The 25,131-nt window shown below is 47.5% G+C and overlaps 1 protein-coding gene across 1 annotated transcript in view; it reads left to right on the forward strand.

Moving 5' to 3' along the window:
- Positions 1-5,664, forward strand: part of FBLN5 (fibulin 5) — a 68,728-nt gene extending 63,064 nt beyond the window's left edge. The window contains exon 11 of the mRNA XM_041758514.1: positions 4,701-5,664. Coding sequence (XP_041614448.1) covers positions 4,701-4,862 — 162 coding nt within the window. The 3' untranslated portion in view covers positions 4,863-5,664. The remainder of the gene's footprint in view (positions 1-4,700) is intronic.
- The last annotated feature ends 19,467 nt before the right edge of the window (positions 5,665-25,131 follow it).

A 25,131-nucleotide genomic window follows, 5' to 3' on the forward strand; every position in this document is an offset into this window, starting at 1 on the left:
ATTTACTTTGGGATTAGATGGGATCAGCTACTTAGCCCAGTGCCTGGGACACAGAGCGACTGTTTCCATCCCACAGGCAGCATTAGGCGAAGCTAAAACCCTCAGCGTCACTAACCCCCTCACATTGCGGCTCCAGACCTGTGCCCTCCTGGGTGCTGTGAGGTTACCCCCGCAGGGCTGACAGGCATTCCGAGCTGCTGTGGAGTTGTCTCCTCCCACATCCAGCCCAGCTGCTTTCAGCAGAAACTTTACCCCTCTGCCTCTCTGCAGTGTAGCTTCTCCCCTTCCCTGACTAGGGGTGAGGATTCTGAGCCAGCTTCCCCTCCCCCCGCTGTTCACTGTGCTGCCTCTGGCTTCTCCTCCAGGACCCGGGGGTGCAGCTGCTGGGCGGGAGCATTAGGGGGACCCAATTCTCACTAGATTGTTGCCTTTGTAAGCAGGCGTCAGTGCTGTGTCTGCGTTACGGGGATGCTTTGTGGGTTCTTTGGAAGTTCCCCTGAAGATGTTGCACTGGCCATTCCCTGGCGTGGGCATCAGGGCCCCTCCATGGGGCCATTGGCCACCCCGAAGCACCCTCACCATCCTCTGGCGCTCTGTCCTGCACACACCTCTCAGGGGCAGGGAGGAGGAGGTGGCACCTCGACAGGGCAGGTGCCCCAACAGGACACTCCCAGCGTCCCTCCCCTTGCTGTGGTTCTAGGTGGTGGGGGTGCCCTGTGTAGGCTTCTCCAGGACAGTTGGGACTGTTGTCTGCACTCCTAACGCCAGGGGAACCACAGCCCTGGATGGTTCCCATGACCCCCATCTGGCTTGAGTTGGGGGCTGGGAAGGGTGCTTAATGCAGTCTGGTGGTGAGGGGGCCCAGAGAGACAGAGCTGGCCGGGCCCCCCCCCCCCGCAGGTGGTGGGTAACAGCTGCAGGAGCCCCTGAGCAGCGGGGCACAGCCAGCATCACGCCCAGTGCCATCCCTATGTCCCTACGTCACTCCCTTTATTCTTCCAACCATCCTGTGGCCGGGGCCTGATGTGTCTGTGTGACTGTCCCAACGTCCAGATGTGGGCCTGAAGCATAGAGAGACAGAGGCTGTGTCCGTGGTCTCAGAGCGAGGACACACTAGAGCAGGACTTGAATCCCGCAGGCTCATCTCCAAATCTATACCTACTCTGACATTTCTCCTTAGGATGTGCAGTATTTTCACCTGCTCTTCTAGCTTTGAGATTCGGCAGAAATTGAAATGACTTTAACATCCAGTAATGGTAGAAAGTGTTCAATAACCAGTTCAAGTGTTCAGTAACTAGTCTTAGTTATTTTACACTGATAGCATTGACTCTTTTTTTAAGATTTTATTTATTTAGTAGAGGAAGACAGAGCAGGTGTAAGCAGGAGAGGGATGCAACGAGAGGGGGAGAGAGAATGTGAAGCAGACTCCACTCCCAACATGGAGCCCAACGTGGGGCTCGCTCTCATGACCCCAAGATCATACCTGGGCCGAAACCAAGAGCTGGGTGCTCAACCCACTGAGCGTGCAGGCGCCCCTGAGAGCGCTGCTGCTGCGGCTGCCATCAGGAGACCGTGAGCTCTGGGCCCTGGGCGTTGGCAGTACTGGACGGAGCATGGCGTGTAGGTGGGGCTTGCTGGCCCTCAGGCCTTCCCACTGAGATGCACCAATTGCCTTACAAGCACACAGCACACGGACCACATACACCCACGTGGACGCCTGGGCTCATGTGCATGCAAACACACACCCCTTCCACAAGCACCGTGGGCAGCCCATCTCACCCAGAGCCCCAGACAGGGGACTGGGGGCCTTGGCCAGGTGACTCAGGGACACAAGTTGGGCCAGGAGGAGGAGCACGGTCACCGGTTCAGACTGTGTCAAAGCACGTTTACTCTGTGACACCTGGATCAGGTGGCAGGTCCCGGGGAATGGCCCCGCTTGCTGAGGTCAGACAGTGCCGCCGGGCAGCTGGCTCCGGAAAAGGCCCGATGACGCTGAGAAGCAAGCCAGGAAGATGCACATGGGGGGCAGCTGGCAACCTCTGCCATGGCCCACGGGACTTGTGCCTTCTCTTGTCACATGCGTGGATTCAGCAGCGTGAACTGTGCAGCTTTGAGCCAGGCACTGAGAGTCCAGGAACAAACAGGATGTGGCCTGGGGGAACCCACACGGGGTGGAGGGAGGACAAATGGCCAGGCAAACATGGACAATGTCAAGTGGTGGTTCTTACCTGGAGCCGCGGCAGAGGAGGGTCAGGAGATTGAGATGTACGGAGACCGTATCAGAGACTGTGGTGGCCAGAGCTGAACAGGGGGTGGGCTTCAGACACTGCCACCTAGTTTGGTGATCTATGTACACTATAGGGCCATAAGGATTAAATAAGGGATGTGCCCAAGGTCAAAGCTGAACGCCAGGGCTCCTAACCCCTCCCCAGTCATCATCACCGTTTTGCACCAGTGACCATGAAGCCAACCAATGAGCAGGGGCTCTGGGGAGGCCTCTTTTCCTTGATGCCCTTGGTTTTGCCCCAAAAGCCTAGTGAGTCGTGGAGGCAGCTGTCCTCAGCCTTCCTGACAGGTGCTCGAGGGCTCCCGTGTGCTTGTGGCCCTGGCAGGCATCAGACCTGCTGATCCCTTAGGGTCACTACCCAATAGAGAGGCAAGAACCCTCTTATTCTCTGGAGACCTTTACCAGGCAAGCCCAAGGGAGCACCTTGGAGGTTCCCAGTTGCTCTGTCGATCAACCCCCTCTGAGGCAGGGCCACCTCAGCCTCCCTCCCAAGGGCTGCCCATGCTCAAGGTCCTCAACCCTTGGCCTTTGTTCATGCAAACAGCACAAGCTGCCAAGGTATTTGTCTATGTAAATGCCGTGGGCATTTCCCTCTGTGGCTGTCTCTTCTGAAGTGCTGGCCCTGTGCCCCGAGAAAGTTTTGCAAGAGTCCACCAGGAAGTCTGCACGATCCTCTGCGCAAGGAGACGCCAACTGTGCTGATGCTGATGGGAACACAGGGAGCAGATGCCAAGAGGAAGTTTCAGTGACGTGGGGCTGATGATAGCCTGTGGACAGGGGAGGTCTCGGTTCCTGTCTGCCCCGCCCTTGCCATACTTGAGGCAGCTCTTGGGGATGGTAGAGCTTCATGGGGAGCCCTCCTTTTGTGGAGACAGATGAAACACTTGGTGTGGCTTTAAACAAGCCAACCATCTCGATTTTGCAGGCCTGTTGCTTTCAGTTTCTGGGCACAGTGTTGGGCTCTGCAGCCTCTCCTGTTCTCTCATGTCGTTCCCTCCCCAGGAGCCTGCCATCCAGCCCTGCACGGACCATGGGCGTCTCTCCCTAAGGGCCGTGCTAGGGAGAAGCAGCGAGGCACACAGCAGCCTCTTGTGATAGTTGGGGTGTGGTGGGAAAGGCCTGGTGTCTGGGTTCGGGCAGCACCTCTGCCCCTGCTGGTCAGGTGACCCACTAGGCCTTGGTTTGCTTATTTAGCAAACAGGGAAACAATGAGATGGGGTCCTGGGCTCTTAGAGCAGCACTTCCCACTGTTCATGTGCCCCGTGAATCAAGTGGGGAGGAGTCCTGCTACAGAGTCTGGCTCAGTTCTCAGGTGTCAGGTGGGGCCTGAGATCCTGCATTTCTCACTGGCTCCATGCTGGTGCCAATGGTACTGGTCTGGGGACCACACCTTGAGTTAACCAGGCCTTTCGGGGCTTTTTATAAGGGTGAAATACATGCAGGGCTCAAGCAGGCCTCACAGGTGGCAGGGCCTCAGTGGATGTCTGCCCTTTTGCTCAGGCTTCTCAGAAGTTTTAGAGCCCGATTCAGCAGAGGAGAGACACTCACAGGAAATCATTAGGGCCTCAGCATTGGGGTCACAGAGGGGTGAGGCTGGAGGGGTGAGAGGCTGTCTTGTGGGAGCTCCGGCAGGGACTACATGTCAGAGGCCCCAGAAGGTCGATCAACATCCACTCGGGTGAGTAAACTTGGAATGAGTCCCCGGAATTGTTGGTTTAGGAAATGAGTGTCCTGGGTGCATCGGAGGCTGGGTCGGCTACACTCCCTCATTTTAGAGACGAGGCCCTGAGATGTGAAGGGACAGCCCTCTGCTGTGAGTTCCGTCAGTTGTCAGTTACTCGCTGTTTCCTTCAGGATGAGCCCTTCACTATGTGACGGTCCCGGGCTGGGTTCCGGGGATGCAGTGGCAAAAACCCTGACCCCAGCGCTTGTCCTACAGAGCTCGCAGTCTGGGAGGGACTAGACATCAGACCTAGACCAGTCCCTGTGGACGGCGACACACGATGACAAGTGCTTCCCACCCCAGGCAGACTCGGTGCAGTGGTGAGGGGGTCACCAGGTGACCCGGGCTAGGTGGGGGGATGCAGAGAAGGCTTCTCCAAGGAGGTGACCTTGCAAGTAAGCCCTGAGGGCTTAGCAGGCCCGAGCCTGCTGGGATGTGGGCAAAGTCCGGGGAAGAGAGTGACTCCACAGGGATGCAGCTGGGCTGCAGTGCTGTCGGGGGCGGCAGGGGGGGTGGGGGCGATTGGGGCTGCAGGGGCTCCTGCTCGGGGGATGGCACGAGAAGCCCCACACCCCCAACAACAGCTGTCCCCCCTTCTTTGCTGTTGCTCAGTGGCGTCTGGGCTGCAGCTCATGTGCCCCTGGCGCCGGGCAGGCCTTCTCTAACCAGTGTGCTCGCCTCTGTCCACAGCAAACGGGTCCCATCAGTGCCACCCTGGTGATGACACGCCCCATCAAGGGGCCCCGGGACATACAGCTGGACTTGGAGATGATCACTGTCAATACCGTCATCAACTTCAGAGGCAGCTCTGTGATCCGACTGCGGATATACGTGTCGCAGTACCCGTTCTGAGCCGCGGCCTAGGGGCCCTGACACTGCCTCTCACCAGCACCAAGGGGACAGGAGAATGGGAGGAACGAGGGGGAGAGTGGAGTGAGGTGGAGGTGCCACTTCTCTTGCTGGCGGCCCCCGAGGAGACGGCCCTGTGTCCTGACCCTGCCTGTGGCGTGGCAGCCCCGTCACTCCGAGGGCCATGCTTCCCCCACTCCTTACAACACAGTTATTGGAAAGTATTATCGGCCCCTGACCTGAGATCCACGGTGATTTTTCAAGGTCTTCAGTTTATTTTCATATTTTCGAAGGAAATAGGGGAGGTTCGCGGGGGTCTGGGTCCTCGTTCAGAAGACTGTGAACAGCTTCCTGCCACCTCCTGTCGCCTTCCTGCTTTCTCTGGCTCGTTGCTGCCTTGCCGGGTCCCCCCGAACCCCGGGACGTGGGCCGTAGCTAGTTTGCTTCTTGTCCGTGCAGAGGAGGATGGCAAGAAACCCCAGCGGGATCTAAGGGCTTTTAAAGAGTCTATTTCAAAACCACATGTGGTATTTTCAGCCAGAAAAGAAGTTGTTGTTTTCTTTAAGTTTGTGTAACTGTTTAATCCTTTCTTGTGCATTTTGAGTATTTTTTAAAGAAATTAAATGATAGAATTCCTTAAAAAGGCCTTAAGACACATGTTATGTTCTAACTTCCCAAACCCATTCTCCTCTCCTGTTTAGCCCAGTGTTCTCTTCGAGGATCCCTTAACCATGCTTTCTTTAGAATTTTTACCCAACTGGGTTGGAAGGCAGAGGTTTCTAAACAGATTAAATATTTGAAGAGATCTTGTGTTTGGCTCGTTTTGACTCATCGTGGATGGTCTGGCATTCGGGGTTGGTTGGTTGGTTCTGGTTCTCTTAGAACCTGTTCATTGTGCGTCGGTGTGGAAACTCCCAGGAGAGCGGGATGGGCCCTTGATGGGGGGTTGGGGAGGTGGGGGCGCAGGCAGGGCAAGGGGAGCTGCCAGCTTCAACCTGAATCCTACTTCATTCAGTTAGAAAACCAGGAACCATCCCTCTGTCGTGTAGATTATTTCCAGGTGCCCTCCCAGGACGCACAGGTCATGCTGTTACTTTTAAATCAGTGGCCCTCAGTCCTGACTGCATAGCAATGCAGCTTGTGGCGCTTTTAAGAAAAACAAACAATAACACCTGATTTCTTGGGCTCTGCCCCCCAGACATCCTGATTTAGTTCGTCTTTGACAGAGCCCAGGCCTTGCGACTTTTTCTTTTCTTTTCTTTTTTTTTAAGATTTTACTTATTCATGAGAGATCCAAAGAGAGGCAGAGGGAGAAGCAGGCTCCATGCAGGGAGCCCAGTGTGGGACTCCACCCTTCTCCCTGAGCCCAAGGCAGACACACTTAACCGCTGAGCCCCCGGGCGCCCCCCATCGGGCATTTTCCAGGGATGTTACAACCCCATCAACAATAAATGGCTCCAGAGGCCTGGCATAGCTCAGGAGAGTCAGGACGGTTTCCTGCAGACTTGGTGGCCCTTGCCTCTCTCGGCTCGGTGGGGCACACAGCGAGGAGCAAGGGGAGCTGTGCTGAGCTGGGGCACCCCTGGCGTGGGAGGTGGAGGGGTCAGGAAGAGGTGTGGAGCCTGGAGTGCAGCTGGGTGCTAGGAGCGGGGCGCCAGGCAGCTCTGAATTACCGCCCTCGGCTCAGCACAGCCCCGGGGAAAGGTTTCCTTGGACGTCAGAAGGAGACTGAAGGCCGGCGGCATCTTGGTGACTGAGGACCCACTGGTTTCAGAGGTGCCACATTTGGAACCAGACCTGTGTCTCTCTGGGGCTCACCTTTTACTTGTCCATGTCAAAACGTGGCTTCCTGCTTCTAAAAAAATAATAATAATAAGCAAGAGAGGCTCCTAAAAGCAGGCTGCAGGGGCTCCTTGAACCTCAGACGCTCTTCCCAAACGTGGTCTGATGAGTTCCGTGTAAATGGATCAGAAGCATGTGGGATCAATTTACCTTAAAACACGCTGGGGCCTAAAAATTAAGGGGAAAACATCCTGGGGCAACGTTGTGTATCAACGCCAAACCCAAAACATTCCGGAAAGAGTTAGGCTCCCAGATCCTGAAAGCTGTTGGCTTCCCCCACCGCTGGGGAAATCTGCTCGTAAGGTTGTAAGGTCGGGGATGAGCTTGCTCTGAGTCACAGCATTGCGCTTCCCTGGCGTCCCATGGGCGGCTGCTCCTGGGGGTTCGGTCCCAGGCCCCCAACCTGAGCCCTTGAGGACAGGCTCCCCGTCATCCGGCTATGCTGAGCCCGTCACAGGAGCCTGCTTGGGCCGCGCCGTCAGGCCTGAAGAACGAAGCCTCCTGTGGCAGGCGGGGCGCTGCGTAAAGAGGACGCACACCTGCACACGTCCTTGGGTTCCCCGCACATCTTCTGGGCTCTCCAGGCATGAAAACTGCCATTCAGCTGCTCTAATTCTAAAGCCTTGTGATTCCTTGAAACGTACTTAGGGGATGACAGCCAGTATTTCCATTAAACTGCAATCTCAGTTCCACGGTGCTTTGCCAATCATAACATTTTCTAACTGGCACAGGATCCACCCACCTGTTGCCGCTCAGGCCCGGGAACGTCCTTAGAAATTTTCTTAGGCAACCGTCTTGGCCCGGGGGTGTTATTGTTCCAGACAGTGAAAACACTGAAGGAAGTCTGATTACTTCATTTTCAGCGCTACAGACGTTATTTTTGCGGCCTGCTTGGTTATTGCGGTGTGCGCACGTTCTTCGGCAGGTGAGCCCTGAGGGTCCCCAGAGAGGTGACCCGGCAAAGCAGTGAGTATTCTCGACTCCCCTCTCGACACACGGAATCCTGTTTGCAGAAAGGTTTCTTCCTTGGGGGGCGGGGAACATGCTTTGGGGGAGCAACCGCCCACCCAGCTTTGGTTCAGCCATTTGGTTCAGAGAGACGAACAGACGGTCCACGGCTAAGATCGTTTCCTGAGGGATTATGCTGCCCACGAGACGAAACGGGAGTGCGGTGTGACCGGTGCCTGTGAGCAGGTGAACAAGGTGATGAAATCGGTTAGATTGTCAAGATTATTAAGATGTGTCTATTCTGCGTGACAAAAATTCTTATGAACATCTATAGATGCATATTTGAAATGTCCTGTAATACGCCTCTGCTTACAATCATTACACACCTTGAAAGAAAACAAAATCAAGGTCAGGTGAAAATTTTCTTTCTTTTTGATAGTTTGTACTTTGAAAACACTTTTTTTTTTTTAACGGATGGATTGACTCAGTGCGTGAGTAGGGGAAGGGGCAGAGGGAGAGCAAGAAAGAGAAGCCCCGGCAGACGTGGCGCTGAGTGTGGAGCCCTGCATGGGCCCCGATCTCATGACCCTGAGACTATGACCTTAGCTGACGTTGAGTCTGGCTCTTAACCCACTGAGCTCCCTGGGCGCCCCAGATATACTTTGTACCTTGACATGCAATGATTTCTTTTCTAGAAAAAGAAAAAAAAAAGCAAACATTTGTTAAAGTTCTTCATTATTTTGGAACTGGCTGATGCTCATCAACCACAAATACACCAATTTTTTTCTTATTGGTATTTTGTTCTCGAATTTCTTACTGCCTGTATTTAACAAATGGCTGATATCTTCATTAGAATCCTTGCATCAAAAAAAAAAAAAAAAGAATCCTTGCATCTTGGGGATCCCTGGGTGGCGCAGCGGTTTGGCGCCTGCCTTTGGCCCAGGGCACGATCCTGGAGACCCGGGATCGAATCCCACATCGGGGTCCCGGTGCATGGAGCCTGCTTCTCCCTCTGCATATGTCTCTGCCTCTCTCTCTTTCTCTCTCTGTGACTATCATAAAAAAAATAAAAAAATAAAAGAATCCTTGCATCTTGAAAGAGGAAAGAAAACCAAAAAACCTAGAGGCTTCGGGACAAAGGGAACGTGTAGATGCAGGATTTATCCCTTGGTAGCTCTTGGGTTGACAGTGCCAGTTAGAGTCTTTGACTTGCTGATGCCTCCTCACTAAGAATCTTTGCCTGCAGCCATCAGCGAAACAAATCATAGGCATGAGAAAACTGGTTTCAACCCCGGAAGTATTTACCAAAGTGCCATCTTTGGTGTCTTCTCGCCAAGGGGAGTTACATGGTCACAGGCAGCATTAACCGCATTCCTTCCTCCCTTCCCTCCCAATAATGTAAGATGAAGGTAGCGCTAAGACATACGTTGATGGCAAACGTCGAGGGCATTATGACACCAAAGTATAAAGGTTAATTAATCAGTGAATTGTGACTGATGTAGGGCCAGAGAGTCATTGTATAGCCTGATGTCATGTAAAAGCAGTTTTTATTTGGGGAGGATTGTTTTGGTTTCAACCTCATCTTTTCTCTAATTCCTGCTGCCCACCCTCCTGCGGAAGGCACATGATATGGAAACCAGGCTCATATAACAAGATAGTGACTCTACTTTGAAACAGGTGCCTTGAGTTCTTCTGTATCTTAAGGTACAAACCATGTGTGGTTTATCTGTCAAGAGGAGCATGGATTGCTGTTCTATTTGTGAAATATAATGTCCCCTGCTCTTTAAAATTTTACCGAAAGAGCCAATCATGGATGTGACGCCAGGCCATGGCCTTTGCACAGAACTTAGCCCTTCATGGTAACCTGTTGTCTTATGGTTTGGTTTGGTTTCTGTCTGGTTCTGCACTGAAAAATACCCCATGGAGATTTGCACCCCACCCCTGGCATTTCCACGCAGCATTTTGCCCATCTTTCGGAACAGCAGACCCACGCACAGTCAGGTAACGCTGCTGGATTTTTATGTGCAAAGGCACTATTGACTTCATAATCTCCTTCTTCCCGTAAAATCATAGCTGGTCCAGAGGATCTCTTCAGCCCAGAATTGATGCAGAGGTGGGGACAGCTAGATCCCCCTGCTTCTTGCTTTTTCTGTGTTGGGACTTTGGAATGCATTTTCTTCTCGGGATCCTCTGTACCGTTTTTAAAAAATTCCACGACCCCATTTTTCATCATAAAAGCCAAGACATTTCGCAAGTGGGTGGTGAAAAGCTCCCAGGTAGCCTGCGAGGATTGGAGGACAAGAAGGCACACCTAAAAGGAGTGGGCGGCCCCATTGGAGCAACATCTCCAGAGGGGGCTGGGTTCCTTCCTGCTGACACCAAGCCAGGGCTCCGCAGACACTCGGGGCCCACACCCTGCTCTGCTGCCCGTCCCTCCAGCTGCACCTGCTGCACCTGCGTCTTGGGGACTGCGTCCAGCTTCATTCTTAACTTTCACCAGGTTTCACTCAGCTCACCAGCAACCTGCTGAAGGCTGAGGTGGGAAGGAAGGGGAGGAGCATGCACTTGGGGCAGGTTGGCTGGTTCCTCCTTGGGAGGTTGAACTCCACGTCCTTGCAGAGCTTCTCAGTTGAGGTCGTGGGCTTGGGGGAGGAGTTCCTTGCCTCTCTCCCTTCTCTTCCCATTTCTTCCTCGTCCCGTCTTCTTCACCTCCACCCCCACCATCAGATCTCCATCCCAAAGTCAGAGGGAGGCAGTCAGGGTGGAGTCCCATCCAGGAGAGCACAGTGGCAGCCTAGGGGCAAAGTCCAGCTCTTTCAGCCCCTCTTGTGTCCTCTTCACAGCCACAGAATTTCTCCCCAGTTCCAGAACATTCCTTCCTGAATAGAGCCAAGACTTGCTCCCTGCCCCTCCTTCTCCCATTATCATTGCTCACACACACACACACACACACACACACACACGTGGAAAGTGTCTTCATCTGGTGAGCTGACCCTGCGTCTTCCCTGTGGCTGCTCTTCACGAGGATTCTTACTCAAAGTTTCTTCTGATTTCCGGTGTCTCCATTCTAGGGTCAAGTTCCTTTATTCCAACACCCCTTGTCCAGGAGCCAGGCCACCCCCACCCCCACTCATTCCCAGAAATACATTTAAATTTTTTTTATTTATTTATGTTTAAAGATTTTTTTTTTTTTATCCATGAGACACAGAGAGAGAGAGAGAGAGAGAGAGAGAGAGAGAGAGAGGCAGAGACACAGGCAGAGGAAGAAGCAGGCTCCCTCTGGGGAGCCCAATGGGGAACTCAATTGCAGGACCCCAGGGTCACGACCTGAGATGAAGGCAGATACTCAACCATTGAGCCACCCAGTCATCCTGAAATGCATTTTTAAAAAAATCTTTCTAGCCCTCTCTTTGTCCCTCGTCCACCGTGGCATCCAGTGGCTGGACATAGTGCCTGTGTTCATCACGAACTCTGGGAAAAACTAGAGTCCCTTTAAATATAGGGCAGTGCACAGTGTCAAGAGACCAGGGCCCCTGGGCCAGCGACAGCCCAGCACTTATTCACAGATTACAGAATTATTCACCCAAACTATTCCAAGATGGTGCATAGGAATGTGTGTGTGTGTTGGGGGGAGGGTTCAGTTTTTTTGTTGCTTTTTAGTGTCAGGGGTAGAATTTGTTGATTCATCAGGTGCATACAACGCCCTGCGCTCATCCCACCTCGGGCCCTCTTTAACGCCCATCACCCAGTGACCCCATCCTCCATGACCTCCCTCCAGGGACCCTCGGTTCATTCCATATACTTGAGTCTTTTAGGGGTGCCTGGGGGACTCCATCTGCCTTCGGCTCAGGTCACGATCCCCGGGGCCCAGGATCGAGCCCCGTGTCGGGCTCAGCGGAGCATCTGCTTCTCCCTCTGCCTCTCAAAATACATTTTTTTTTAAGAGTCTCTTAACGGTTGCCTCCCTCTCTTTTCATCTTATTTTTCCTTCCCTTCCCCCATGTTCATCTGTTTTGTTTCTTCACTCATACGTGGAAATTGAGAAACACTGGGTGGTTTTATGGACAGGAGCCTTTGGTTGGACTACCGTATATCCCTGCAACCCTCAGCCGCATGTCACTTTTTCATGGTGCAGCTGATGTTTGGTGGTGACCTAGAAAATGACCAGGAATTCCTCAAGCTTGGGAAGGGAAGGGTGCTGAGGGGACCTGTGTGGCCTGAGCAGAGGGCGAGGTGACGCGTGTGCAGCAGGGAGTGATGGAAGCGGAGACCGGGTTAGTACATCCGGCTTCATGTCATCGAGCTCGCACGTCGTAGAAGCCGGCTCTGCATATGACATCGGTCCGCAGCGGAGGTGCTACCCAGTGCTCTCGGGTGGAAGGCTTCGCATGCTTAATAAATTAGGGAATCTGAATCTCCTCTTGAATGATTCATGCTTAACATTAGAAAATCAAAGGCTCTGAAAAGTTCTGCAATGAAAAGGAAACATTTAATTTTGTATAAAGGTCAACCAAACTTATTTGCAAGGGACACATCTCCCCCACTAGAACCACCATCAACACCCCCAGGAACAATTTTCTCTAGAGCTGGGGACTTGCTGTTGCCTGCTGTGGGAGCTATGGCAGGGCTCTTAGTTCCCATTGTTTTGCTTCTTAATTAGGAAAGGGACATGGTCTAATTTTTAGCAAGATCATTTTGGAAATGGTTTGTGGAGATGAGAGAGAAGTCAAGAAAATCGTTGCAGTTGTTCCCTCCCAACGGATCTGTCCGAAGAGTGAAGCTGACTGTAGTTTCTTGCTGGAGATGCTTGATGACGTACACTGTGGCCACGGGTTAAGGTTCAAACACCCGAGTGTGGTTGAACGAGCCTTCCAGGGCCGGGCCCTGCCTGTGCATCCAGCTCCACCTCCCATCACCTGCCCCCCTTTATAACCAATTCTGAACCCCCCCCCCCGACACTGAAACCGGAAAGGCTTGTGCCCTCCCTGCAGGTGTTCAGGTGAGAGCGGTCCTTCTTGGCGTGTCCTCCCTTCACCCCTGGGCAGACAAGGTGGCCCCTTGTGCACGACCTGCGTCTCGCAGGCTGTGATTTACTAGGTAAATTTCCAAACTGCAAACACTTTTTAGGCTACATCGCATGGCTTATCAGTCTAGACTTAAGGGCTGGCACCCAGCCTGCCATAAGGTGGGTGTCGATGTCATTTGAGGGAATGTGATCATGGAAACCGCTAGAGAAAATGGACAAAAAAAGGGAAAAAATTCAGGGGCATTGCAGTAGTTGGAGTCAGTAGGTCTTGGTGACCTATGGAGTGTGGAGCCTAAGGGACCCCTGAATCGGGCTATTGAATACTTCAGGAGGAGGGGTGTTGGTGGTGGAGGAAGATGAATTCCATTTTAAGCCTCTTATTTTTATATACATATTTTTATTGAGGTATAATTTACATACAGTGGAGTAAATAAATGCGTAGATCTCCACAACACAGACATCTTGAACAGATGGAGTATGCTAAGCACGAGATGGCTGTAAGACACCCAGCTGGAGGTGGTCTGAACATGGTCGGAAGTGTGTTCATGTTGGGGGGCCTGGGTGGCTCAGCAGTTGAGCGTCTGCCTTTAGCTCAGGGTGTGACCCAGGGGTCCTGGAATCGAGTCTCGCATCGGGGTCCCTGCAGAGAGCCTGCTTCTCCCTCTCCCCCTGCTTGTGCTCTCTTTTCTCTGTCAAATAAATAAATAAAATCCTTAAAAAAAAAAAAAAGATAGAAGTGTCTGTGGAAAGAGAAAAGTTGGCACTGGAGATTGAGCTCTGGGGATCCTTCTGAGAAGCGGCCTTGGGGATGGAGAGGAGGTGGCGCCCTGGGGATGAGAAACCAGAGGACCCAGTCTTTGACCTAGATGATCAGATAGGTTCGGCCAGCCCCTCACAGAGAGTCAGTCACTTCCTTGAATGAGTGATGAGGTGCCTATCCCCAGATTATGGTCTGCACATACCACATACCAGGAAAGAATGCTAAGATAAACAAAAGTGACTCATAGCCTAACATGAAAACTGAAAATTGCCAATAACCATGCCACCTAGGAGCTTCCTGAAGCAGCAGTCATTTTCTAGTTAACCCATTAGGCAAATAAATGTTCTTGGTTGGAGGTTGGCATTCATTTTCTCTCCAAGTATACTGCATTTAATTAAATGTATAGGAAAAAAATCTGTTGCTAAGGAATTATGGTAGTGTGGCGGGAGGAGCTCTAATCTGGAAGTCTAGACATCCTGGGTTCTTTTATCCAGCTCTCTCTGAAAAAGAGAACTCGTCTAGGTTCTCTTGACATAGGGCAAGTCACGCAGCCTCTCGGACACTGAGATCCTTCTTTGGCGACCTATAGAAAACTTTAACCCTGAATCCTGTCTTTAGTTAACTCGTTTTTTTCCCCTCTTTTTTAAAAGATTTTTTTTTTTTTTTTGAGAGGGAAAGAGAATTCAAGCATGAGTGGGGAGGAGAGGCAGAGGGACAAGTAGACTCCTGGCTGAGTGGGGAGCCTGACTCGGGGCTTGGTCCCATGATCCTGAGATCATGACCTGAGCCAAAATCAAGAGTTAGCTGCTTAACCAACTGAGCCACCCAGGCACGCCTACTCACCTCTTCAACAAATTTTTATTCGGCTTCTACTCTGTTCTGGCTCTGACCTGGATAAGAATCCCTGTTTTCACAACTCTTTTCCGTGGCCCCTGACCAGATAGCCATCACTTTCAATTCAAAGCATGTCCTAATTCTTTATGGCAGAGGATGGAAAAGTAAGGTGGACACCACTCAGGTTCATATATATATATATATATATTTTTTTTTAATTTATTCACAAGGGACACACAGAGAGAGGCAGAGATATAGGTAGAGAAACAGGTCACCTGCAGGGAGGCCAATGCGGGACTTACTTGATCCCAGGACCCTGGGGATCATGACCTGAGCCAAAGGCAGACTCTCAACCCCTGAGCTCCCCAGCTGCCCCCCAACTCAGGTTCTTTATAGGAATTTTGCTCTTAAATTCAGACACCTGGGTGTAATTGTATTACTCTGGTGAGGCAGGAGAACCACTGGGATTGGAGCTGAACAGAGCTGGATTTGGGTTCCCATTCTGCCACTTACCAGCTTGTGACCTGGGGTCAGTTGCTTAGGTTTTATGAACTTCATTTTCCTCATCTGTTAAATGGAAATAATGCTACCTTCTTGTTTTGAGAAATAAGATGATGCACGTGGAAATGCTTGGCACTTCTCTTCCCTATTATCCTCGCAAGTAGCAATTGTCCATGTCTTTCTTCACCTCAAATATTCTAAATATCTAAGCCATTTGCCTGAGTCACGACTCAGTTTATAAACAGTTATTGCAAATAAATAAATAAATAAATAAATAAATAAATAAATAAATAAATAAATAAATAAACAGTTATTGGAATTTGGAGGATCAGAGTGATCCCATTTGCTTCAGCATACCCTTAGCAATTTCCATTTCATTTCAGACTTGAAATCATCTTCACTTTCTTTTTCTTTTTAAAGATTTGTTTATTTATTTGAGAGAGAGCATGCAAGCATAAGAGCAGGGGGCAGGAGTGGGGAGGATGGCATGGGCAGAGGGAGAGGGAGAGGAGAGAGAAAATCTCAAGCAGACTCCTTCCTCCCTCTGTCTCTCCTTCTCTTCTTTCACCCCCTCTCCTTTTCTTTCTTCCCCAAACTTATCTATACCAGGTCTTGTGCTAGATCCTTAATCCCAAAAGAGCTTGTGCTTCTTTCTCCTTGGACGTCCTTCAAAGACTCATCTCTCTCTTGTCTTTCTTACTCATCTCCTTACCTTTTTTTTTTCTTTTTTGCTTTGGTTCTTCCTTCTTTTCTGCCTCTCTGTTTTCTCCTTTTGAAGGGGTCTTTGTTTTATTGGTAACCCAAAACCCAGCTGTGGTCTCCTTGGTCGACGAGGTCTAGTTATTATTGCCTTGAACTCCTCATTCCATGCCCTATGGAATTCCAGAGCCCTTCCCAATTTCTAAAAATTCCCATGGGAGGCAGAGGGGCTTTTATTTTCATGGCTACCTCTGACTCCAAACACTGAACTTCTCTTGAATTCGCTTGGTTGACAGGCCTTTTTATTATGAACCCAGTCCCTTGCTGAGTTGACCCTGACATAAAACTCTGCTTCTTGATTTGATTTCCACAAAAACAAGATGAAAAAACACTTTAGTGGATTGAACAGGGCCCTCCCCTCCATTCATGTCCACTTGAAACACCAAAATGTGAACTTATTTGGAAATAGGTTCTTTGGATATGTAATTAATCAAGTGAAGATGAGGTCGTATTGGACTAGGTTGAGCCCTAGATCCAATGACTGATGTTCTTATAGGAAAAATAGAGGGCATTCAAAGATACACAGAGAGCAAGAAGGGTGAATATGAGGCAGAGCTGGAATGACGTGGCCACAAGCCAAAAAGCACCTGAGATTTCCAAGAGCCATCAGAAACTAGAAGGGGCGAGGAAGGATTCTTCTCTGTAGCCTTCAGAGGGAGATTGGCTCTGCTGACACATTGATTTTGGCCTCTGAGCCTCCAGAAATGTGAGAGAATAAATTTCTGTTGTTTTCAGCCAAGTCTGTGGTACTTTGCTACACAGCACCCATGGGAAGCTAACACAAACACTACTCTCATCGGGTGTGTAGTCAGCTTTACCGAGGAGTTGAGTGAGAGGGGAGATGAGACAGAGGAATACACACTTTAGCTCTCTGTCCCTGCTGTTTCACTGGCTCCCTCTTCCGTGCTCAACCTGCCTCCTCGTCCCTTCTGCCCACGAAGTCCCCAAACTCCAAATCCACTTAACCCTATGATGCAGAAGCCTAGCTCTCAAACTCAGCCCCCAGCTGGCCATTCAGGCCAAAGTCCTTTCTGGTGCTCAGCTGCATGAAAATACGTTGCAAGGACTAGCAGCCCCTCTCAGGAGGGAGGGGATTGAAAAAGCCACCCCTATTCCCCTTTTGGGAGACATTTTTTTTCCATTTCCTGTTCTTCAGCCTGCTAGAGACAGTGGGGTGGCCTTCTTTACCTGCACTCACCCTTAGAATGCTCAGGGCATGGGTTGTAGAAATCAGAGGGATTTTTCCATCTGTGAGTCAGTGGATGCTGTCCCTGGCACCTTGGAAAGACAAGGAATGCCAGAGGTCGTCCCATCCTTGAGGAACTTTCCAGAAGACTGCCCTTAGTTTTCCTTCTTTCAGAGCTCTGTTCAGCTCTGATCTCTCCCATATTCTAATAACAATCTTTTACGTTCCACTTCTTCCTCTTTTCTCTCTGTTTCCTCTTCTGTGTGTCTACTTTTTGAGAGCTTTAAAAATTCTGTCACCCTTAGTATTCTATTTTTTCATGCTTACAAATTTCCAAGACCTGTGGGACAGTATTATTTTTTCCAATTTTTCATAGGAAATAAGGAAAACCAAGCCCAGAGGTGGAGTGAATTGCCCCAGATCAACTGTGTTTAAGTGACAGAGCTTGCCATGCCTTTCTCAGAGTGGTGGTGAGGCTCAGACATTAGCCTGGAAAAATCCATTTAATTTAGACTAGCCATCTCCTGGTTAGCATGAGAGCTCTGGATCCATAAGCTTGGTTTCCTTTAGATGCTCTCTGATTTAAGAACTGATTTCTAGCCTGATTTTAAATTAAGTTTATTTAATGGTTTGAAGAACTCTGTGTTTTGACTCTGGTTTCAGAGAAATATTCTTACTAGGTTACACGAATATTTTGAAATTCAGTCCTTACTTTTTTTTATTCAATAAAAGTTTGCACAAACAATGCATCCCACAGGAGAAACTTATGCCAGATAGCAGATGTTTAACACGTTTGCTTCAGATATTGGAGTTCATGGCCTCTTGTGCTTGTTAAACCAAAAAATGTAAGAGCACAGAAATGATTTTTAATATCTGCAAGTGCTGCAAGGCGAGGCTGGATTCTGGGCAATTGCAACATTTCAACAACATTTTAGATCACAGGTTTTTCACGTGTGCATGTGTATGTATGTGTGTGTGTGTGTGTGTGTGTGTGTGTGTGTGGTAGAATTTTTTTTTACACAATCCAAGCAGACAGTTCAAGGAGGGGAAGCATAAGCTCTTTAGTTTTGACTCAATTTCAGTTCATTTTGGTTGATCTCTGCAGAAATGTTCAAACATTTCCTTTTCTAGTTCTGATGTTGACTCTGACTTGTAATCACACAGCTGGGCCTGCCATTGATTAACCAACCATTTATTGGTAAGTCTTGGGGTTCAGAATGCCATCATACTGGTAATAGCCCTCATCTGCTGGGGACTGACTGTGCCAATCATTATGCTGTGTGTTTGCTCACATTCTGTCATTCAACCTTCACACCCATCACCTTCATGGCTATTATTTTGGTCTCAGCCACTCCCCTCTTAGTGGGCTAGCCATCTTCCTGCCATTTCCACTCAACCCAACAGCTGGAGTGATCCAAATAAAAGTTAAATCTGTTCATGTCATTGCTCTACTCCAAAACTTCCAATGGCTTCTCAGCCTATTCAGAATAATAGCAAGTCTTTACAATGGCTCATGCTATCTCTTTTACCCTGAACCCTACCTATGCTCCTCTGTCCTTGGTTTCTCCTTCTTCCTCTCTTTCTCTTGCTCCAGTTGCTCTGGCCCTCTCACTACTCCTTAAATATGCCAGGCAAGTTTCTTCTGTATGGTTCATTAGTATAGCAGAGGTTAAAGCACACATATAATATTATGTCTATGAAAGTAGGAAAGTAGAATAATAATTTATTTCCAACAATTAACGATAAGATAGTGCTCTATTGATAGGGATTTAAAAGAATACCTAAGGCCCCACAAGAACTCGTTTTTTTTTTTTTTTTTTCCCAGCAATCTTTGCTGTAGGAAATTTGGCCACAAATAAGTTTTCCCTTATAAATGGAAGAAGTCAAAGTTAGTGGGCAAAGCATTTTTATCCCAATAGCATCCACTTATTATTGGGAGATTGTTTCATTTTCACCTACTACACGATGTTAAGGGTTGGGAGTGTTAAGTTGTGGACACCTAGTACCTGCAACTAACTTATTGAACCATTGAATGAGTAATGATACCCCAAAACTAAGGCCCCCTTGAATAGGTGGAAAATCAATAATTTTGGGAGATTTGTTTCAGATAATTGAGAATATACCTTTTGAAGCACTAAACCTTTAAAATAATATTAGTCATTCTGATGGATTTTAAAAATAAAATATCATCCACTTTCTTGTCTTGGTAGCTTAACTATGCAATGTGTAAGGTTTTACTTGATAACAATTTAGGATTATCATTATAGACATGGTGGCTACTCTCTGCTGTATTATAATACAGTGTATAGATCTGTTTGCCCCTATATGGAATGGCCCCAGGCAATGGTGTTTCTTGAATCCTCATGTCTTCCTTGTAAAATTTTATGATAGGCATTTAGGAAGGGAAAAAAGAGTCACAAATGGGCAATTTCCATCCTGAGAGTTCTGTAGGAGCCTTAGCTGTGATGATGCCTCAGAAGAAAGGTTAAGTTTATGTGCTAATCATAAGTGAAAGGGCCTTGGATCATTTTAATAACCGCTTTCTTCACCATCATCTCCATCTTGTTGCTTCTGCAATAGCTCTAACAGCTCCAAAGCATTGGCCACTTTCGGAACTTGGGACCAGAGACACTTTGACACACTGTCTGGACCAAACAGAATAACCAAAGAGGATGGATGGGTGCTGGGCACAAGTTCCATTTACTTCATATCTTGTTTCTAGGAAGCTTATATGAAGTTACAAAATTGTCATTCAGCCCAAAGATCCACTTAACCTGCCAATGTAAATCTTTATACATACACTCCACTATTGTGAAGTGATCTTAATCATTTTAATTCACACATATTGCTTTAGTTTACAGAATGCTTTGATATTTTTTCTTTCACTCATTGAATATTTGTTTAATATCTATACCACTGTCCCATACTTTGTGGTTTGACATTAGAAGTGCAAAGATGAATATGCCCTGTCCCTCTTTATTTTCTTATTTTGATCATCATAATGACCCTGAGAGGTTGTTATTATTATCCTCATTTGCAGGAAAGAGATTGAGGCTCAGGGAGGTTATTGCACTGTCACAAAAAAGCATGAAAGCCAGAATTTAAACTCAGGTCTTCTGCCTCTAAATCCCATGTTGGTTCCCCCAACCCCCGGCCCCCAGTACCTTCTGCTTTAAACAAATACTGAGAGGCAAGCATGCAAAGCAAATTAAAATGTATGCAAATCACAATCAAATGAACATACCAAAGACCCAGCTCCAAAGAATATTGTAGAGACCCAGTTTTTTTTTTTTTTTGAGACCCAGTTTTTTTGAGAATTCACGTTAAGTGCCTTGTTTTTGGGTGACAGAAACTACACATGTGTTCACTTAGACAAAAGATGTAATTTGTGGATTTATAACCGGTATGGCTTATGTACTAAAACAGTGGAAAAAAACAGGGTACATCTTCCCTTGGGATTGAATGCAACCAGAAAAATCTAATGCCTTTGAAACCTCTTATACCATCTTTACTTCTCTTGGAATATCTATATCATTCTCCTTTATTATATGTTGACTTTTCCCTTGGAGATATGACCACCAAAGGATCTTCTGTCACTAAAAAGAGGACTCTCTGCTCTTTCCTGGTTACGGTTTGAAAAAATAAATTCTAGGGAAAGATTCTGATGGACGTTCTTTGGGTCAAGTGCTTCTTCTTGTGAGCCAGTCAACTGACTGGGGGGTGGGGTGGTGGGGTGACATCATGGGAAAATATAGCAGTTACTCTGAGAAGTACATGTTTGGAGAGGGACAGGGTGGTTCTTATGACCAGAATATAAGTAGATATCCACTTTGAGCACCCTAAATTTAATCCACACATGTATTTTTTTTTCCAAGAACTAACCTATTCAATTTTGGGAAAATAAATATTTTCTGGACTCCATCTCAACACTGTACTGTGTTTAAAGGAATTAGCACAATGCCAACAGGTATGAGCAGGAAAAACTCATGTAGAAAAGTTAAAGAATCCTTGTTACATTTAGCCAGTCCTGAGTAAAGAAGGAAGGCAGAATTTGGAGATGGCCCAGAGCAGTGAAAGCAAACTAAGGATCTAAAGATAGGGAGATGGTGACTCTAAAGAACATAGAGCACGACAGTCCCAAAATGACATTGATTTTCAGGCTTGGATGAATCTTGGAGGAAATAGGAGGCAGGATGTAGAAACTCTTGGAGCTAGGAAGGTTATCACTCTTTTGGCTACTCTTCTCATTTGAATAGGTAGATGCAGGGAGAAGTAATCTGCCCAAGGCACAAAGCCTTAATTATCTTATCAGTAAAAATAATGACACCAACACTTGTTTATTCAGGGAGAGTATTCTTCTGAGGGAAATTGGGATAAAGTTACCAGAAATTGAACAGTACATTTTTTTTTCCTGCTGGGCCAACCTTTGCCAGAGAGTAGGCATAAATATGTAGATGGAGGATTAAGGGGAGACAGGTAATAAAAATGGAAAATGCCGGGGATCCCTGGGTGGTGCAGTGGTTTGGTGCCTGCCTTTGGCCCAGGGCTGGATCCTGGAGACCTGGGATCGAATCCCACGTTGGGCTCCCGGTGCATGGAGCCTGCTTCTGCCTCTGCCTGTGTCTCTGCCTCACTCACTCACTCTCTCTCTCTCTCTCTGTGTGTGTGACTATCATAAATAAAATTAAAAAAAAAAATGGAAAATGCCAGGAAAGGGGACAAAGGAAACGTTCTAACTTAATGGGTTTAGAAAGTATACTGTAAAGCCCTCATGATCTGTATAAAGCCAGTTTACTCAGGACAGTCCTAATCCTGTGAATCTTTTCCTGGTTTTCATATGCTGGGGTTGGCCACAACCTGAGGGCTGTCCCATGTAGCTGACCCTCTTTTCAAAAGTCTTAGATCAGTGGAGTGGCCTTCCCAACATCAATTCTGTCCCATAAGTAGTAGCAGTCAGGTTTGGGGAATTGACTTTAACTGAAAAGGCAGCCCTTTTTAATCAAAATGTTATCTTACCCTCCATGCCAGTCACTGGTACACCTTTGCACTTGCTTTTGGGTTAGCCATCCTAAGATGTAGAGTCTTAAAACAAGAACATTTTATCATTATTTAGCTCCCAAACACCATATGGGCAGGGCTCAATGGGGAGGGCTCATCTCTGCTCCACAAGGTGTTGGCTGGGGCAGCTCAACTAGCGGCTGAAGGATCCATTTCCAAGATGGCTCAGTTGCAATCTGAGAGTCTTTACCCCTGGTTCTTTCTGTGTGGGCCTTTCCCTGTGGGTCTCTCCACAAACTGCTTTGGTTTCCTTAGAGCATGGTGGCTGGATTCCAAGAGCAAGCATCCAAAGACAGCCAAGGAGAAATTGTACTGTTTTTTATGACCTAGCCTTGAAGGTCCTATTTCCGTATTTCCACATTCTGTTAATTTCCAGAGTATTCTCTTGGTCAACCAGTCACTATGGTTAGCCTACCTAAGGGAGAGAGGACCTAGAGCCCAACCTCTGATAACAGGAATTTCAAAGAATTATGAGCATGATTTAAACCACCATACAAGTTAATCTATTTCTTTATTTTTATGACTGTTTCAGGTTTTTTTGTTTTTTGTTTTTTGTTACTTGTGGCTGAAAGTATTCTCATTGGTCCAGTTAGTGTCATCTCAGTGGCTGGTAGCACAATGTCCTCCATTAACAGTTTTCAGTTACAATGTCAATTGTAGCACAGTTTCCAATAATTTGTTACTAGCAATTTAATACCAAGATTTTGAAACTATTTACTTATTGTTCCCTTTTCTTTTTTTTGCAAATTGGAGCAGAATCAAGGTTACCACTATAATAGCAGAAGAGTCATTTATTTTAATTCTAGTAGACATCTCTGAATGGGTGATAAATGAAAGGAATCAAAGCAAGGATATGGTACGGTGGAAGGATTATTCTAGGTTAATCTAGAATAATAGAGCTATTGGCCTGGCTGCCTCGTTTAGTAAGAGTTGGAGGGAACTCTAGATCGTCTGTTCAGGGTCAAATTCTTTTTCTTCTCCAGTAAGCTACAGCTAAGCTAGTGAGGTTAAAGACTCGTGGTCACATTTTATATTCTCATTCTAGTTCTGTTAGTATTTCTATGGGCAAGGAAAAGAATAAAGGCATTCTTCTTGGTCATCCTCATTGTCCTGCCCCACAATGAACTCTCATAAAGCAAACTATGGTTAAGTGTCTACTGTGTTCTTAGCACTTTGCTAGGCATTGCATAGATCAGGATAAGATGTGGTTCTCTAGGAGCCTGCCAGCAACCTGTGCCTTGTGTGTGGAAAATCTGAGCTGAGCTTATCAGATGGCTGGAACCTGGAAAGGGACATTTGGGTCATGGGCCCTGACCTCAAAAGTCTGGCAGAGTTGTCCTCAAGGCTGCCATTGTGGAACTGGGTGCAAACTGCAGCTCTGAGGGATTAGAGACTCCAAGAAGTTGGTTAGGATGTGCAGGAGAGCAGAAAGAAGCAGTCTCCAGAAGATGAGGGGCAAAGGGGTGTCTGAGCTGCCTTGTGTCCTGTCCTTCCTGGGGCTATTTGCTTAGATTCCTGAAAAAGTATATTCCTTTGTTTCCTTGCCCAGGGTACCATGCTCTGTCTTTTACTTGAACTAATTTGAGTGGGTTTCTGTGTCTGGTAACTATCAGAGCTCTGGCCAGAACAAGTCAAGAATTTGTAGAGGAGATGGCAATTTCAATGGGCCTTGAGTCGTGAATTGGATTTATGTAAACGCAATTCCTATGTCTGGACTTCTCAGTTTGCTGACCAATCCTGTGATTTAATGAGAGGAGGTTGACTTTTAGAGTCACACACAGCCTTAGAGTCAAATCCCGACTCCTTCATCACTTCCTTGTGATCTGGGAAAAGTTACTTTTCCATAAATTTGAACAATAATCCCCACTCTGCAGGGCTGTTACAAGAATTAAATATATATATATATATATGTATATATATGTGTGTGTATATATATACACACACACACACACCATTACACAGTACTTGGCATATGATAAGTCAGCAGAGAACAGCAGCTATTATCATTCCAAATATATTTGGATGGGAGGAGGGAAGTCATTTTTAACCCTGTTCTCAGTAATGCAAAGTGGTTTTGATTGAGGCGTTTTATATTTCTCCACATTTTTAAGTGGTTTTTTATGTGAAGCATATGTATATGTTAAGTGCACGTATAAGGGTGCAGGCATGTGTGCCTGCATATGTTTGGTGAGGGTGTTGTTTGTTCCCCTTGGCCCCCTTTGCCTATTGAAGTTGTATTCACTATGTTCTCGGACTAGTTATTGTTATTAATCAGACATGCAGTATGAGATGAACAGGGGTGGTGAGTTGGTCAGACTGCCAAGCAAGTTCATGTTTTGCAGGAAACGCCAAATTGTTTCCTTAGGGGATGTTTTTCAGGAGTGGGAGAGTATGCTTCACTGGCCCTCACAGGCCCTGTCCTGTCCCTAGAGTGTTGTCACCTCACAGAGTGATACAATAGCTGTTTAAAAGCCAGTCATGGAGCAGTTTTGCTTGAAGTGTGTTCTCCTGGTTGTTTTTCTTTTTCCTTCTGGTAAGTGAAGCTCACATCAAATAGGAAATGGATTGCAGACCTCCCACATTTCCTCAAAAAATATCCCAACTTCATCCATCCCCTCATAAACTAGAAGGGTGGGGGAAGCTAGCAAAAGGCAGGGAGTCATGGGGAAAGAAGGAATGCCTGGAAAAAAAGAAAAGACTGTAAAGCGTTTTGAGGACACCTCCCTTTCCACGAGTGCCTCTAATTTATATAAAGATCAATGCATACTTAACAAATTAAGATGCAACTGTCATACGAATACATCTTTGGACATGTGGTTCATCTGCCAACCACATTTATTCATGAATTTTCCTTATGGACTTGGAGCAATTTTAAAGAGAAGGAAAGAAAGTCTTGGCATCCTAAACTGCCTGGGGATTTTGCTGGGCACATGAGTTTTCCTAAAACTCTGATGAAAACAAAAATCACAAATGATAGCCTTCTAAATTTCAGATGGCGAGTTTGAGTCGCACTTGTAAACAACCACTAATGTTCCGATGTAGTCTTCCGAAGAGTTTTTTTTTTAATAAATTAATTTTTATTGGTGTTCAATTTACCAACATACGGAGAAACACCCAGTGCTCATCCCGTCAAGTGTCCCCCTCAGTGCCCGTCACCCATTCCCCCCACCCCCCGCCCTCCTCCCCTTCCACCACCCCTAGTTCGTTTCCCAGAGTTAGGAGTCTTTATGTTCTGTCTCCCTTCCTTATATTTCCCAACATTTCTTTTCCCTTCCTTTATATTCCCTTTCACTATTACTTATATTCCGAAGAGTTTTTAAATTTTTCTTTTACTGCTGTGACAAATGTTTAAATTTTA

The sequence above is a fragment of the Vulpes lagopus genome, chromosome 6, assembly GCF_018345385.1.
Source record: "Vulpes lagopus strain Blue_001 chromosome 6, ASM1834538v1, whole genome shotgun sequence".
Classification (NCBI taxonomy): Eukaryota; Metazoa; Chordata; class Mammalia; order Carnivora; family Canidae; genus Vulpes; species Vulpes lagopus.